Source organism: Loxodonta africana, unplaced genomic scaffold, assembly GCF_030014295.1.
Source record: "Loxodonta africana isolate mLoxAfr1 unplaced genomic scaffold, mLoxAfr1.hap2 scaffold_193, whole genome shotgun sequence".
Taxonomy (NCBI): Eukaryota; Metazoa; Chordata; class Mammalia; order Proboscidea; family Elephantidae; genus Loxodonta; species Loxodonta africana.
In genome coordinates, this window is record NW_026974935.1 from 336,626 (window position 1) to 354,077 (window position 17,452).

Genomic DNA, 17,452 nt, shown 5'->3' on the forward strand with positions numbered 1-17,452 from the left:
CTATTATGGACTGAATTGTATAACCCCAAAAGGTATGTTGAAATCCTAACCGCCGTACCCGTAAATGTGACCTGATTTGGATATAGAGGATTTTAAAATTATATTAATGAGGCCATACCAGTGTAGGGTGGGTCCTAAACCTAGTCCCTTCTGAGTTATATAAACAGCAGAATAGACGCAGACACACTCAGTGGGAGAGGAAGACAGACAATGGAGCAGATGCACCTACAAGACCAGGAACACAAAGGGTGGCTGGAAGCTGCTAGAAGCTAGAGTAGACATGAGCCATACCCTGAATTGAGGCAGGTAGCCTCCTGAACTGCGAGAAAATAAATTTTTATTCTCTAAAGCCACCCAACTGTGTTATCTTTTTTTTTCCTACGGCAGCACTAGGTAACTAACACACATACCTGTGCTTATAAATCCAGCCCAGTGTAAAATAGTGCTCTCCCCTCCGTGGTCTAACCCACCTGGATCCCGCTGTTTCCCTGTCAGTGTCCTCTGCTTTCACTGAGAGCTGTGACAGAGTTGTCTTGATGCCGCTGCATAGACATTAACTTTATTTTTTACTTTGTATTTATGATTAACTAATATTAATTCTAATATTTTCTATGGTTTTTAAATTTTTCTGTGGAGACATTCCTATAATCTATGAATAATAAGAGTTATACGTTTTCTTTTTGTACTCCAGTGTTAAATATTTAATAGAAATAATGAGAGAAAGCATCCTTATTGCTAATGAATATTAAAGAGAATGTCCCATATTTCACCAGGAACTATCATGCTAGTTGTAGTTTTCCACATTCGGGAACTCCTTTTCTGTTCCATGTTTGCTCAGAGTTCTTATGTCTCAGTGTGGTTGGATTTTATCACTGCCTTTTCACCGTCTCTTGAGGTGAGCCTATGTCTTTTCTTCCTTAACCTACACATGTGGTGAATTAAATTGTTAAACCTTTAATGTTCACTCAAGCTTGCATCCTTTAAATAAACCCCTTTGATCATGGCGTATTACCTGCTTTATACCTTGCTGGATTTCTTTGCCAGCATTTTATGTAGGTTTTTGCATCTCAATTGCTTACTATGCTTGTCCTGTAACTCCTTTTACACCTTCCTTTTCTAATTTGGTATAAATATTAAAGTAGCCTTAGGGAACAAGTTGGGAAGCATCTCATAGTTTTCTCTTCTTTAATGACTGTGTACAAGATTGAAATGATCTGTTTTTTGCGTGTTTGCTGGAACCTGCCTGAAAGTGATCTACCAAACCCAAAACCAGTTGGCCATTGAGTTGATTCCATCTTTGTAGGGAGATCTTGAACTACTGACCCATTTTGTGTAGTGATTAAAGGCCTCTTCTGATGCTACTTTACTTAGAAAATTTTCACTGCATGTTTTAGGCTGTTAGGATTTCATCTTTAAATATTATGTGGTTATCACTGTTTTCCGCCTTATCCAGGTCAATTAATCCCAGATTTTCCGTTTTCCTGAAGTGAGAGTGTGTATCTACTCCTGGTACCAATTCCCTAATCTAAGACTTATTTGCAAAGAAAGATACAACCCAGCCTTGAGTCCATAATGTGAGGTTACAGTCTCATATTATGTGATTTTTTTTGTAGTTGTTTTTTTGTTTTGTTATTTTTTTTCTTTTACATATTCCGTAATTGTTCTTTTTCTTAAAATTTTTTTATTTACTTTTTTTTCTTTTTTCATTTCCCACCTATCTAGCAGTTTTAGGAAACCTGGTGGAGTAGTGGTTAAAAGCTACAGCTGCTAACTAAAAGGTTGGCAGTTCAAGTCCACCGGGCGCTCCGTGGGAACCCTATAGGGCAGTTCTACTCTGTCCTTTATGATCCCTATGAGTCGGAATGGATTAGACAACAATGAGTTATTGGTTCTAGTGCTTTTAAGGTTGTGCATTTCAGGTTCAGGTCTTTAATCTAGCTGAGAGCCAACTCCGGGTTCAGTGTGGTGAGGTGCTCAGTTGCATCTGTGCATCAAGAGAAGGCGCTTCAAGAACTAGGGGAGAGGGCGGCAGGGATGCTCAGAGAGGGGCACCCGGGAGAGGTGCGGGGTCCTGGGCAGCCCTACCACAAGCTGGCGGGGAGCAGGAAAGAGCTGGCTTCAGGAGCCTTTTGTGACAGTCCCAGCCCACCCATCCCCACCCACACCTAAGACTGGCCAGACTGGCAGGTCCCAACAGAACTCGGGGACCCTAAGGCCATAGAGGGCGAGACCCAGGGTACATACCTGAGCCTGATCACAGCGCATATGATGGGATAGGAGGGCAGAGGAGGCATATGGGGACTTGGGTCCAGACAGTGGACACAGAAGGGTGAGAACTTGTGGTTAGCGTCAGGATCTGAACGTGGAGGCCTTCGAGATGCACTTCCTGGAGGAGAAGGTGAAGCCACAGAGGCCACACTGCCTGGCACCCACCCTGTCCCCTTCCCAGGGCCCCAGACTGGACTCACCGCCTGCGCTGCCCTAGGAGAGCTCCCCATGTGTGGTACTCTTAGTTTGAGGAGCAAGAGAGCCCGCCCTGGTCTAGGCTAGGGAATTTATTTCCTTTGCTCTCATCATGGGTGTGAGCGGACTCTTGTCTGCACAGACGAAAGACGAATTATCAAAATCAGCTCAAGACTCCAGATTTGACTTAGATATCATAAATTAAAACAGAGAAATACAACTTTAGCAATAAGTGCCTGCCTGGAGCCCAAGTTGCATTAAAAAACAAAAAAACCTGAACAAGATCCCAGAGGGAGTGAGTGATAGGAGCCTCCTTCTTTTGCCGCCCTCCTGTGGTCCCAATCTTTCTCTTTTCCCACCTCCCAAGACTGTATCAACTACTCTGAGATTTTTAGAATAAAGATACCCAGGAATATCACTGCTCCCACCCTGTGAGGATTTCCCCAGTGCTGGGTTAGACTAAGACTGAGAATCCTCCAGAGGCTTCCGGGTCCTGTGTACTGGACGATCAACACACCGAGGTTCAGAGCCACTTCATTTTTCCTGCAATTGGGCATGACCCCAGGACATGTCTCTGAGAGTGCTGACACTTCCAGAAGCCAATGACCCCCTCACTGAGTTTCTCTGTCTTGGTCTCAGGATCAGTCAGGACAGCTTGTCACCTCAGGAGTGTTTCTGTTGAAGGAAACCTAAGCAGAACTATGGGTTTGTCCCTCACACCCTGCAAATCTGCCTCCTCTGAGTGGGGCGAGGAGCTACTGAAACATTGAAATCATTAAAACTAGCAGAAGCCACAGCCCATGGTACTGGGAGGGAGAGAGAGGTGGAGAGGTATAAAGACCCAGTTGTGAAGGCGACCAGCGGCCAAGATGTCCGAAGCCGCAAAGCTGACAGAAGCTGAATGGCCTCAAACCCGCTGCTCCTGAGCCCATTTCTTCTTTCAATGGCAAAAGCCTTTCCCTGCTCTTATGCGACTGGGCTGGAAGGGCCTTTGACTTATAACATGAAGCAGCCTCCAGAGCCTCTTGGGGCAAGTGATGGTCAAGGAGGCTCTGCCCAATCCCACCCTGCCCTTCCCAGTTGTCAGAGGACCAGGAATTTCAGTCTTCCAGCTCCTGGGCTGATCTAGTGACTTGTAACAGGATTTCACTGGACCTCGAAACTTTGGAAGATGGGAAATACTGCCTGGGTCCTGGTCTCATTACAGAACTTACATACAGGATAAGAAGAGGAGTTTGGGGCTTGACACCTGACATCTTAGCAAAGGTTTCAGTTTGTTTAGGAGGGAAGAGGTAAAAGAAGGCAGTGTCTACTATGTTCTTTTCCATGTGTTTAGGAAATCCTCACGAAGAGCCTCTCAGGTTAAGGAGTGATGGGAAATGCCTTGGTTTACTCTTAAAATTTGCCCTTGAGGCATTTTCTTCATGGAGGGCATGTAAAATGTTGTCTATTCAAGGAAACACTCTAATTCTTATGTAGACTTTGTACAGAATGACTATGTATGAAAACTAAACTTGGTACTTCAGCAAAGAGGTTACTTCTCAGGGAAGGCCCATGGGGAAGTTTGTACCAAATTCTGCGGTGCTGCCATTATTCCAAGGAGCCCTGGTGGTGCAAAGTTTAAGTGCTTGACTGCTAACCGAAAGGTCAATGGTTTGAACCCACCCAAAGGCTCAAAGGAGTAAACATCTGGCAATCCTCTCCCATTAAGCTTAAAACTCAGGAAACCCTGTTGGGACAGTATTGCCTTCACTCTGGGCCTCAATGACTCAGAAATCCACTCGATAGCACCTAGCAACAAGAACAACAAGCCATTGCTCCCAATGTGCCTGAAACGCCTCTCTGGGGAAGGCCGGCCTTCAGAGCCAGCTCATGGCCACATCGGAATTGAGACTCATTTTTTGTTACCACACCTTATTTTGGGTCCCAAAATTTAGTTTCCATTTTATTCACCAGACTTGACTACAGACATCTTTCAGATATTGTCAAAATTAATTCTATTCTCTAGTAATGATTTTCTGTCAAGAGTATGTTCCCAAGCATTTCCAAGAGACTGGAAAAACTTTCCAAAGAGTCATGTCCAGCGCCATGTTGTGCAGTGACTACAGTATTAACACAGTATATTTACCCACATAGTTCCCATGTTTTCTGCTTTCCTGAAATACGGGTGAAATTCCAAGTCTACCTCCTGAAGCACTTCCATTAGAGTCTCGTTTGGGAGAAGTCTGGTGGCGATGAATTCTCTCAGTTTTCCTTCGCTAAGAATGGCACTATTTTTTCTTTACTCCTGAAGGTAATGATTGGATATAGAAATCTGGGGTAATGTTTCTGATCTTTCAGTGTTGAAAAAATGTTTTTTCACAACATTTCAGCCTCTGTGGTTTTCTGATAATGAAGAAAGAGTCAGTGAAATTATTTTTCCCATGTGAAATCTATTGTTTTCTCTCTAGCTTCTTCCTGGGTATTTTGTTGATCTTTGTTATTCTGCAGTTGATTATGATGTACTGTATTTTTGTGCAAATAATGCACACATTATAGATATTCTTTGCCAACTGAGCCTTCCCCTTCCCGGGTACTCTTATGAGAATGGTGCCTAATTTTATTTATTTTTTTTATATGTTGGTGTAAAAAACTAGCATAGCATACTTGCAAATATGCCGGTTTGGGGGGAGGGGAGCGTGTGATTTGCAAAAAACACGTAACACAATATTTGCATAAAAATATATTTTCACATAGAATTCTTTAGGATTAACCTGTTGGGGTTTGCTGACCTTCTGAAGCTGTAAGTTTACGTCTTTCATCAAATTTGGAAAGTGTTTGCCCAGTATTTCATCAAATATGTTTTCCTACAGCACACATTTTCTCCACTTCTTCTGGAGTTCTAATAAATAAACAGACTTTTTCTCTAATTCTTGAGGCTCTGTTCATTTTTTTCCATATTTTTTCTCTCTTTTCAGAGTAAATATTTTAAACTCATCTTTTTTTCTCAGTCATCACCATTCTGCTCTTGAAACTATCAAATGAATTTTATTTCTACCATGTATTTTTACCATGTAAAATTTTCCTTTGCAAATAGCACCTATTATCTTTCCATTTATTTAAAAAGTGTCCGTGTTATTTCTTGGAGAATGATTAGAATAGCATTTTAAAATCTGTGTCTTATGATTTCAAGACTACAAGTCTGGCTTAATTTTATGAGAATTTTTTTCTTTTTTGTTTTTAGCAGTCTATTGACCCAGTTATGTTCAGGCTCCAAGTTCTGTCCCATCTTCTGTATTCTATGGTTCAAATGTAAGTTCAATTTTTGAAGGCTTTGCAGCTGTATTCAGATCTAATCTATGTGAGCCCCACTCAGTCTGGAACCTTGATGGTGTTCTAACCCATAGGGCGCCTCTTAAAGGATTTGATAATGCTTCTTAGAGTCAGGGCAATGCAGATGCATCTGGGGGGTGAACCAGGATTTCATAGCAAGTCTGCAGAATCTCTTTCTTGCACAGTCTCCTCTCTTTATTTCTCTGCTGCTGTCTGAGTTCTGAAGGAGTGCTTTCCTGGCCCACTGGCAGGAATGCTGGGGCTTTAATCTCTTCATTCTGTTGTACACATAAGTGACTGGTTCTACCTATGGGGCCAAAGCACTGGATGGACAACCAGCCAAAAGGCTGGCAGTTGGAACCTGTCAAGAAGCACCTCAAAAGACAAGCCTGGTGATCTGCTTTTGAAAAGTCTCAGCCTTTGAGGTAGAATTGACTAGGTGCCAGTTAACAGCAGAGAGAGAGAAAATGTAATGGAGCTTTCTCTACAATATTTGGTTCTTCCATACTCTGGTCAGAGAGAAGGATTCTCCTCTGCCAGAGTTTCAGGTGTCTGCCCACCTGCCCACCTGCCCGTCTCTCTCCTTTATGGACCCTCTATCCCATTTATATGAGAGAGGGCTTCTCTTGGAGCTATTTCTGTCCACAACGGATGTGCAGCTCTGGGATTTGGGCTCATTTAATTTCAACCTCTGGAATGTTCATACTCTTTGTTCTGGTTTCCCGCCACCTCCCCAATCCACCTTCAACAGTTTCCCTTGCAGAATCCTCAGATAGAGTCCCATGCATTTGTCCAGATACTTAGCTGTCAGATACCAGCATAGCCACCGGGGAAGTGCTGGTTGTGGTTGAGGGGGAGGGACTGTACACTGAAGGAGCTGCAAGATCTGGCTGCCTTGTGTGAGCAGGACGGGGGTGTGCTGAGGGACGAGTGCTGAAGGTGCTGAGTCAAGGGGAGTTTAATATAAAGTTGGGTCAAGGAGAGTTTGTTGACAAGGATTTATTGCCGTAGCAAGGGTTCTGGAAATGGGTTTAATATGCTGTGGGATTGCTTTTGGAAGGTTGGAAAAGGCAACGGCCCAAATTCTATGAAATCGAAATGCCAGACCTACTGTGTCGGGTGTTGGAAGAAGAAATAAAAGCCTCCAATATGTGGGCATTTCTTGGAGGTCCTGAAGGACACCCATTTCATCAAAAGAATAAGGAACGTGGAGATGAGGGGAGCACCAGCAACATGGAGCTTATCCAATATGTATCCTTTGCAGGGGGTCCCTGGGTGCCACAAACAGTTAAGTGTTCTATACTAGCTGAAAGTTTGGAGGTTTGAACCTAACCAAAAGAACCTCAGAAGACAGTCCTGACGATCTGCTTTTAAAGGATCACAGCCTTGAAAACCCTATTGAACACTTGTACTATGCCCACATGGGGTTGTCATGAGTTAGAAATGACTTGATGACAGCTAACAAGAACAATTCTCTATAGGATCAGGTTTTAGTGGGAGCTGGGCTGCCTAGTAGCAATGTAAATCCCAGCTGAACAGAGGCCAGGTGGAAGTACTTAACTGTCAGAAACAAGTCGTGTGTAGATTACCATAAAGGTCAGTAGCTCAGAGTATTAGTTATCTCTTGGTGCATAACAAATTCTCCCCAAACTTATCAGGTGTGAGATAAATGGAAAAATATTAAACCCATTCCGATAAATTTGGAACTAGACAAAAATTTTGCTATCACTCAACATAGTTTTTAGGTGAAGGAATAAACTAGAAAATTTAAATAACTAGTACAAGTATTAAAAGAGATATTTAAAATAATGATGATATAATTATATACCTGCATAAAAGACAAATGCATCAAAATCAATGGTTTCTCTCCAGTATAGAATAAGGGTCTAAAATTGGCAAGGGTGGGAAGGGCAGACCGTTCTCTTTCCCTTACTACTTGACTGTACCACACTGTGTCCAAAACTGTAAAATATTTAGCAAAACATTGTTTTAACCAGAGCAGCAAAGGACCTCTATGAGGGAAAACAGTGTATTAAAGTACATAAAATGAAACCTGAATATATGCAAAAATATGCCATATTTTCAAATGGAACGTCTTGTCGATTAAATGGAGGTCCTTAAAACTAATATATAAGTGGAATGCATTTCTAGCCAGAATATTAAGATAGTTGTTTTTGAACTGTATACAGTAATCATATGCTACAAATACTACAGTAGATAACAAAGAATAGATAACAAAGAATATTCCTGTTGTTACGAGACTTGGAGGCAATTTTTGACTCAAAGCCATCCCATTTGACTGCCCCATAGGGTTTTCTAGGTTGTAATCATTATGGGAGCAGAACACCAGGTCTTTCTCCCTTGGGGACACCTGGTGGGTTCGACCTGCCACACTTTCTTTGGACTAGCAGTTGAGCACTTAATCGCTGCAAAACCAGGGCGGTTTTACCAAAGTAAAACATGAAAAAGCAGGATAGTGACAGGTGTCTACCTCTTCGGGTAACAGAACAAATTGATATTACATAGCATAGAAGCTGACAAGTCGACCAATGAAACAAAATCTGTTAAGAAGTCACAATAACTTACAAAGGTCGTATTTCAAGAAAATTATATTTATTTAATAAATGGTGCTGACTCAAGTGATCGTTCTGGGGCACAAAGCTTGCAAAAATGTGATACACAAATCATAGATTTGGGAAATCATGTGAAATGGAGATGACAAGCCTTAATAACAATTTCCATTTTACACAGAAGGATAAAAGTTATGCACTTGAACAATGAGCAGTGAATTCAAACAGTTCATTCAGAGTAAATCCACATGCCCAGTAAACATAGTCCAAGTTCAGAAAATATCAAACTGCCAGTGAAACTGGCACAATTTGAAAATCAGCACCACCTATAGCTGGCTGGGCTGTGGGGAGAAGGATGCCCTGAGAGGTGGCTGGAGAGGTGCATTATGGCAGCCTCTAGGGGAAAGATATGGCCATGACTCTGTACTTTTAACATTCTTTGAATTGGAAATCTCACTCTGTGGAGTCTATTCCACAGAAACAAATCCTGTAGTACACAAAGGATAGTTATTATTAATATGACGAAACTTTGACTGTCCATTGATGGTGGAATGATAGATAACTTATGGTAAAGCTACATCCTCAATAAAACAGGGAGTCATTAGAATGAAAAAGAGTTGTAGTAGTTGAGTGGGAGAAATCTCTATGAAGTATTATGGAAGTATTACTGAAACAATCAAGGTGCAGAGAAGTGTATATAAAATGAGCACATCTGGGTTAAACAATATCAATTGTTTGAATATGCTTGAATACCTGTGTATGTTTATGTGTGTGTATAAATGAGAAGACGAGGGTACATGCAAGTCTGTGTGGGCTTGTTTAAGCAAGGATAGGAGAGACTACTTACCACATTGTTAACCTGAATTACCTTGGATTCACTTGTGGGAAAGAACAGGGGGAGGAGAGTTAGAACATGCAGGAAGAGTGGACTTAAAAAGCATGGATGATAATGTTTCCATTTTAGTGGTGTTATGTATGGACAAATAAATCTGTCTTGAGCAGAGAAAGCCAGAATATTCCTTAGAAGTAAGGATGGCTTTGGACATCTTATCAAGAGGGACCAGTCCCTGGAAAAGGACATCATGCTTAGTAAAGCAGAGGTCCAGGGAAAAAGAGGAAGACCCTCAATGAGATTGATACAATGGCTGCAACAGTGTGCTCAAATATAGCAACGATTATTAGGATTGCAGTGACCGGCCGAGTTTTGTTCTGTGGTGCCTAGGGTCACTGTGAGTCAGAACTGACTTGATAGCTTCTAACAACAACATGTACAAGTCCAGATAAAGTGTACTGAATTGATATCATCTATTTAAATTATTCATGTAAGTTAAAGACCCAAAAATATAGTGTTAGTGCCATATCTAATGACTTACAGAGAATCAAGGTAGAATGTCAAGTGAAAGAAGGGGCAAGAGCAATGTGGATAGAGTGAGACCAAGTTTCCATAAAAGCAAACATCCCAGCAGATGTACTTGTGTACCTGTGACTGTGTATATGTGTCCCTGCAGAGAAGTGTAGGGAAGGACACATATGTGTCTATTAACATTGGATACCTTGTGGGAGTGGGAGCAAATTACATACGAGGGTGGGACCCTGACATAACTTTTTTGTCATACAAATCTGTAATCTCGAAAATGTAATAAAAAACAATTTCAGAACTTTGGAAGTTGATAAACATCATAGATACATGTATATTTTAATGTGTTTCGTTAGATATTTTAAATAGGTGAAAATTTTCTATAATGACAGACAAAAGATTTTAATCACTGGAAGGAGAGCACACCACAGACAGTAATAATCAGATCCAGTGCATTTCTTCTTGTTCTTGGAACCAGTGAGCTCTTCTGGTCTCTATAACTGGAAATGACCAAAAATAATTTTGGGAAGTCAGTAGAGTTACCCCTCAAACACGTTTGCAAGCACATGTCTACAGCTAAATGTAGAAGGCTGGACACCATGTGCGATTCACTAGGTAACTCATGAGGCTCTGGAAAATTCTCTTTCCTGGATGTGCTGGTACCACCTCCTCCCTGCCTTGACCCACTGTATAACCCGCCTTTGTGCATTCGAGGCCCTTTTCAGGTCTGAGCCTAGAGCATAGAGGACATCAACCGGGAAAGTAGCTTTTAAGAAGAAAGATGTTGATCAAAAGACTTCAGAAAGCAGTACCTCCCCAGCCAGCCTCTCCCCAGCCTGGGAATGCCAACCCCTCCCACCCTGATACCTCTGAGAATCTCTGATTTTTTGTTCTGGATCCTTAGGAGACTGCAGAATTTACCTGGTCTGAACACCTTGGCTCTTCTCTGCCTGTGACCCTCTCCCTCACAGGAGCTGTCTCTGTCACTCTGAGGCATACACACAGGACAGACTGTGGATGGAGGTGCCCATCCTAGAGGTCCTGCCCTCCTTTCCTCTGCCCTCTGAGGTCTCATCGCCCAGAGAGATGGATACATCCCTGTCATGTCCAGGGCTTCCCCACACCTGGGATTTGATGTTGTGACTGAGACTTGGTCTTTTTTGTCCACTGTTGAGCCTGGGCCTGAATTTCCCTCTTCACATCCATACCTGTGTTCTCGCTCTTCTCCCCAGGTTAAGAACCCTCTCCTCTCTTTTGCTTCTTTCATCTCAGATGGCCTTTTTCTTCCAGTTCTTTGACCTCGGGACAGAACAGATTTGACCACGGAGGGGGGGGGGGAATTAACGAGATTTATTGACGTGTCAAGAACTGGAATGTACAGCTTTATTTAAAGGAGAAGAAAAAGTTCCAAAGCTCTACCCCTTACCCGAGGACATACTCTACAAGAAATACCCTGTAAGCACTGGATCAACTCTTATCCAGAAATGGTTAACACCCAGGGGGATTTTTCTACACCACCTCCCACTTACATTCCCCTAATGAGGCAACAACAATGCATCCTAATCAGAACCCCAAATTCACCCTAGGAGACCAGAAGACATGGCTGGGGTGAATTCATTTTCCTTCACCGGGCCCTCCTCTCCTCCTGCCAAGCCTTACCTCTTTCTCTGCCTGTATGCTGCTGGGAAGGGACCCAGAGTCCTTGGTTTAGGGCTTTATGCCCACTGCTCACCTGCAGGCAGGTTTCCTGACACCCTGCCATCTCTCTGATTCTTTCTCCTCCAAAGAACTCACTGATACCCCCTTCACCATCACACCTCACCAGGGTCCCCCTTAGCCTCCCAAGTCCCACTGAAATCCCATTCCCCTTTCCCTACTTACTCTGTGCTCATCCTTAGGGGTCCCAAGACCTCACCATCAAGATGAGGCCTGTCCTGTCCTCTCCTGGGCCAGGGGAGCCTCTGAGGGGACCTGGTGTCTGTGTTCAGCTATCTGGGGCTTCTTCCTTAGGGCTGGAGGTCTTTGTGCCCTTAGGGTGGAAGGCTGGTGGTCACAGGGGAAGGAGGCTAAGATCTTCCAGGGGAGCTGGGTTAAACGAACCTGAATGGAGGTCTCTCATGAAGGGCCCTCGTTTCCAGCCCAAAGGCCCTGCTCCTCCTAGTCCCAGGGTGCTAGCAGGTCTTTAGGTCCTTCCCCCTCTGGCCTTGGTGCTGCACCTTCTGCGGCCTGGCCTGCCTCTGCAGCCTGTCCAGCTGGTGCCTCAGCCTCTTCAATTCTTCTCTCTGCTTCTCCAGCTGCTCCTCCAGGCGCCTGCAGACTGCTCTCATCTCCCTCACCTCCCTCTTCTTGGAGGCCATCAGGTAACGCCTGGCCAGCAGGTGGCAGCGTTGGGGCCTCCCCTGGACTGAGCCTGGCAGCGGCCTCTCCAGCAGCTCTTGAAAGAAGACCCGGCAGCTGAAGCTCTGGCTCACACCATGCGCCGCGTGCGCAACCAGGGCCTCCCGGGACTGGAACAGGCGGCCGCAGGCCACGCAGCGGAAGCCGCGCTCACGGGTCACCAGCCACTCCGGGGTGGCTGCGCGGGGGCTCTCCCCATGCTTCTCCCCTTGGTCGGTGGGGTCCGAAGTACAGGTCTGGGGCCCCTCCTGCCAGGGCTCCAGGGTGCTGACCAGGGACTCAGTGTTGGCCAGACTGGGGGCAGAGCCGATGGTGCTCTCCTCAGAGAGCTCAGCCTCAAAGACCTGGGGCATCTTGCCCACGGGGGCAAAGGAGGTTTTGGTCTGCGAAGCGACCGCCGCCCCCTTGACTGTGCGCATCTGGGTGAAATATGCGCACCTGACCCATTGTTTCTCTGAAGTAGCCCTGTAGCTGGAGGAGTGAGAGGTCTGCTCGGTAGAAGATGAAGGAAAAGGGCTCTCTGATGCTTTTGGAATCTTCCTGGGCCTGGAACTTGGGCTTTTTGCTTGGGATGTTGTTGATTCTTGGGCATTTTCCTCTTGGATAGAGACCTCTGAGAATAGTAGATTTAGTTGAGCTTTCAGGGTCCTTATCCTCACCTGTCACCCCAAAGCTTTGGTCATAGGGACCCCTGGAGGCCTCTCCATCACCATATCCTCCACCTCTGCAGACCCCATGGTTTCTTTCTTCTTCCCCAGAGACCCACCACCCTTTGGGGGCACTGCTGTGGAAGACAAAGTCTCCATTGTAAAGTGGCACTGTTTATGGTAGTTCATTTTTTAAGAAATTATTTTTCTTTAATTCCACATTTATTGAATTCCAATGAATTTGTTCCTTCGGAACTTAGAAATGACCTCATTCCCCTGAAACTTCATAATAAATGTGTGACGTCATTGAAAGAAGTTTTCTATGAGGGTGATTTTCTTAGTAAATTTGGGGTGTAAACGCTCAAAGGAGAGCAATGCTCACCTCTTTTCAACCTCTTTTACTGAAAGGCTGTTTTACGGAGAAGTTATACTTAAAGAGAAGAATGCGTATATTTAGTTAAGACTCTTACGTGTATACCTCTTTCTTGTACCCTTCTTAACCAAGCTACAGTAGGGGATTAAAGTTGCTTTTCTCGGAATAGAAGCCCTTGTCCTTATTAGAGGAACTCCTTCAGCGTGAGGCAGAAAGAGATATCCGTATCTGAGAACCTGATGCCAGAAACCTCAGACAGACAGCACACAACCACCTTAACTGGGTGTGTCTGGGTGGGTTGCCTATGTCAACCTAAAGGTCTGTGTATGTTTGTGAATATGTGGGAAAGACTGTAGACTTCAGGATCCAGAAAGAGATAGAGCTAGGTCATGTGTGTTGGATGGAGGGAAAGCTCCAAAGACAAGATCCAGAAACGGAACCTGCCAGCAGTGTGTTAGAGGGGTACAGAGACCAAGGAGGGAGCAGGAAGCAGGGCTCAGCTACCAAAGGGCAGAATGGGGCAGCAACAGAAAAGACAAAGGTGGTACACTAGTTGGAGAAAGGATGGAGAACTGGGAATGATAGCAGAAACTGAGGTTAGCTATAGTTGGAATTTGAAAATTCTTTCTTGCTAGGCTTTGAAAACATCATGCTGATTGAAGAAAGTTAGTCATAAAAGGACAACTACTGTATGATCTTACTTGTATGAAATAAGCAAATATATAGAAACCGAAGATTATTGGGGGTTGCCAGCTGTGACAGGGAGGCGGGAAGGGTCTGAAATCTTTCACTGTCTCATCTCATGCTGTCATTCTTAATCTCTTTATACTCTCAATACTTTTTCTTTTTAAATTTATAACATTTCTATTACTTAATCACCATATAACTTGAGTTTTAAATTCAAAAAAAGAGAAATGAGTAAGAGAAGGTGCCACTGTGCAATACTTTGTGTCAGCTAGGCATCAGGGAACCAGAGTGACAGAATGCACTTCTTCTTTGCGGAAAGCTTGAGGAGAGTCATGGCAGCTACAATGACCATGTCATATAGACACTCCAGTAAAAGGGCTGGTTAACTAGAACTTTGGAAATTGGGTGAGTGGGTAGAAAGGAATGCATTGCAGAGAAACTGAAGATATATATGTATGTACATATATGTGAATTAAAATAACTTTGTGTAGCTAGTAATTGGCAATGATAATTCATCATGGATTTCTGAGCAGAAGATCCAGGTAATGATACCTGACTTCAGGAAAGTTTGCTTTGGCATTATTGTGCACAGAACACCCAAGGAAGAAATACAGCCCCTCAACGGGAGCTGATGCACTGCTTCAGCAAATCTTAGGATATAAGTTTAGAAGAAAAGCATCATCTCCCGAAGGTCATAAAAGTTGTTTGTGAGTATATACTAGATTTTCTTTTATTTTTTTTTATTGTGCTTTAAGTGAAAAGTTACAATCCACGTCAGTTTCTCATACAAAAACTTATGTACACATTGTTATGTGACCCTAGTTGCTCTCACTGCAATGTGACAGCACACTCCTTCTCTCCACCTGTGTTCCCTGTGTCCATTGAACCAGCTCCTGTTCTCCTCTCCCTCCTCACCTTGACTCCAGATAGGAGCTGTCCATATAGTCTCATGTGTCTACTTAAGCTAAGAATCACACTCCTCACCAGTATCATTTTATGTCCTATAGTCTAATCTTTGTCTGAAGAGTTGGTTTCAAGAATGGTTTTAGTTTTGACAGACAGTGTGGGGGTCATGACCTCTGGGGTACCTCCATCTCAGTCAGACCGTTATGTCTGGTCTTTTTACTGGAATCTGAGGTCTGCATCCCACTTTCCTCCTGCTTCATCAGGGATTCTCTGCTATGTTCCCTTTCAGTGCAGTCATTGGTGGTAGCCAGGCACCATCTGGTTCTTCTGGTCTCAGGCTGATGGAGTCTCTGCTTTATGTAGCCCTTTCTGTCTCTTGGGCACCCCTTGGACACAGTCCCCTGGAGGGACAGTGGCAGGGCTGGCAGTAGCAGTCAGGATGCAGTTTCCTCCGGGGGAGACAGCAAGTCTCACAGTCTACTCACAACTCCGGAACCAGAGAAGAGCAGTGTTGTTGGCAAAAGCTAAGTACTTGCATTCGTTTTACTGTGCGCTCAGCCCCCAAGACAGCTTCAGTAGCTGTAGATCTCCCTGCACCTGAGATAGGTGTTGCTGTGCAGCCTGAGCCATTCTCCTGGCCTTGGAGAAGGAATAAATTAACAATTGGGGGAAAAGATAATCTGCCAGCTCCACTAAGCTGGGAAGCTCAGGACAGAAGAAGCTCCTTTCCAGGCACAAATGCTCCATGGACTTTGAATACCTTTCACCCCTGCATGGACCTGTGTAGGCCCATTTCGGTAGATTAGGCCCTTGTTACTGCAGTGGTGTATGTGCTGGGTATCCAACTTCAACTGTTTCACCTTCTGGTGGAGAGGTGTGTTTTTGATGTTTGACACTGCTCTGCCTATTAAACAGGGTCCTCACCTACCTACGTTGGGGGCCTGAGGACTGGTGGCTCCACCCACATCATCTAGACACCCACAACAGGGGTCCAAGGATAACAGGTGCCTCCCAGTCCTTACAAACAAAAGCATAGGGTGCCTGTGGTCTGACTGCAGAACCCACCTACCTGTGCACTATAGAAACAGAGGTGCACTTTCCTCACAGATACTTGGGAGATGGTTCTCAGCAACCGTCTTTGTTCAGAGTGTGACCCCCTGCTGCAAGCAGATACCTGTGTCTACAACAATCACCCCTCCCCATATAAGACTATAGGACGTGAGGACCTACAATTGATGACCAACTACCTAGACACCTGAGCTGAATCTATACAAGAAAAGTGAATGGACTCCTAGGCTCATATACCTGGTAACAGGTCGAGCCATCTGGTGACAGGATGTTAAATCTTGAAAGTTGCAAATGATCAAGCAAGCTCACTCAAGCAGCCTATTTGGGCATATCAAAACAAAACAAAGCAAAAAGCTAGGATACAGTAGGCAAAAGTAAAAAAATAAAATAAAATAACTTATAGATGGCTCAGAGACAGCAGTCAATATCAAATCACATAAAGAAGCAGACCATGATCACTTCAACAATCTCTCAAAACAAAGAATCAAGGAATCTTCCAGATGAAGGTGTTTTCCTGGAATTACCAGATGTAGAATACAAAAGGTTAATATACAGAACTTTCAAGAGATCAGGGAGATCAGGCAAAATGCAGAACAAGCCAAAGAACACACAGATAAAGTAGCTGAAGAAACTAAAAAGTTTACTCAAGAACATAAAGAAAAATTTAATAGGCTGCAACAATCCATAGAAAGAAAGCAATCAGGAATTCAGGAGATTAACAATAAAATTACAGAATTAGACAACTCAGTAGACAGAGGAACAGTATTGACGAAATGGAAAGCAGAATTGGTGAGATTGAAGATAAATAACGTGGCACCAATATATTTGATGAAAAATCAGATAAAATTATTTTTAAAAAACATGAAGAAACCCTAAGAATCATGTGGGGCTCTATCAAGAGAAATAACCTATGAGTGATTGAAGTATCAGATTAGGGAGGGATAACAGAAAAGACAGAGAGAATTGTTGAAGATTTGTTGGCAGAAAACTTCCTTGATACCATGAAAGATGACTCATTGAACCCCACATAAGGTAGATCTCAAAAGAAAGTCACCCAGACATATTATAAAGAAACTTGCCAAAACCAAAGACAAAGAGAGAATTTTAAGAGTGGCTAGGAATAAATGAAAAGTCACCTACAAAGGAGACTCAATAAGAATAAGCTCAGACTACTCGAGAGAAACCATGCAGGGAAGAAGGCAATGGGATGACTTATATAAAGTGATGAAGGAAAAAAATTGCCAGCCAGCATCATATTATATCCAGCAAAACCGTCTCTCAAATATGAAGGTGAAATTAGGACATTTCCAGATAAACAGAAGATTAAGGAATTTGTTAAAAAAAAAAAAAAACCTACAAGAAGTACTAAAGAGGGTTTTCTGATAGAAAATCAACAATATCAGATATCAACCCAAGATTAGAATGCAGGACAGAGCAACCAGATATCAACCCAGGCAGGGAAATTACAAAAATAAATCAAGATAAAAAAATGCTCAGAACAGGGAAACAGTGATGTTATTATGTAAAGGATGACAATACTAAAATAATAAAGAGGGAGTGAAAAATGTAGTCATAGATCTTTCACACACAGAGATAGTCAAGGGGATAGAAAGATGTAAAAGTTAGGTTTAAACTTAGAAAAATAATGGCAAATATTAAGGTAACCAAAAAG

The 17,452-nt window shown here is 43.3% G+C and overlaps 1 protein-coding gene across 1 annotated transcript; it reads right to left on the reverse strand.

Moving 5' to 3' along the window:
• Positions 1-1,890: 1,890 nt before the first annotated feature.
• Positions 1,891-12,751, reverse strand: LOC135229312 (protein FAM170B-like). The gene is made up of 2 exons (XM_064278951.1): positions 10,911-12,751; positions 1,891-10,202 (listed from the first exon to the last, which is right to left on the reverse strand). The coding sequence occupies exon 1, from the start codon at positions 12,516-12,518 to the stop codon at positions 11,874-11,876; it is 645 nt and encodes a 214-aa protein (XP_064135021.1). The 5' UTR covers positions 12,519-12,751; the 3' UTR covers positions 1,891-10,202; positions 10,911-11,873.
• Positions 12,752-17,452: the final 4,701 nt, after the last annotated feature.

What these genes read in the sequence shown, in the direction of transcription:
- LOC135229312 (XM_064278951.1), bottom strand. Translation starts at nt 12,518, where the DNA reads ATGCGCACAGTCAAGGGGGCGGCGGTCGCTTCGCAGACCAAAACCTCC.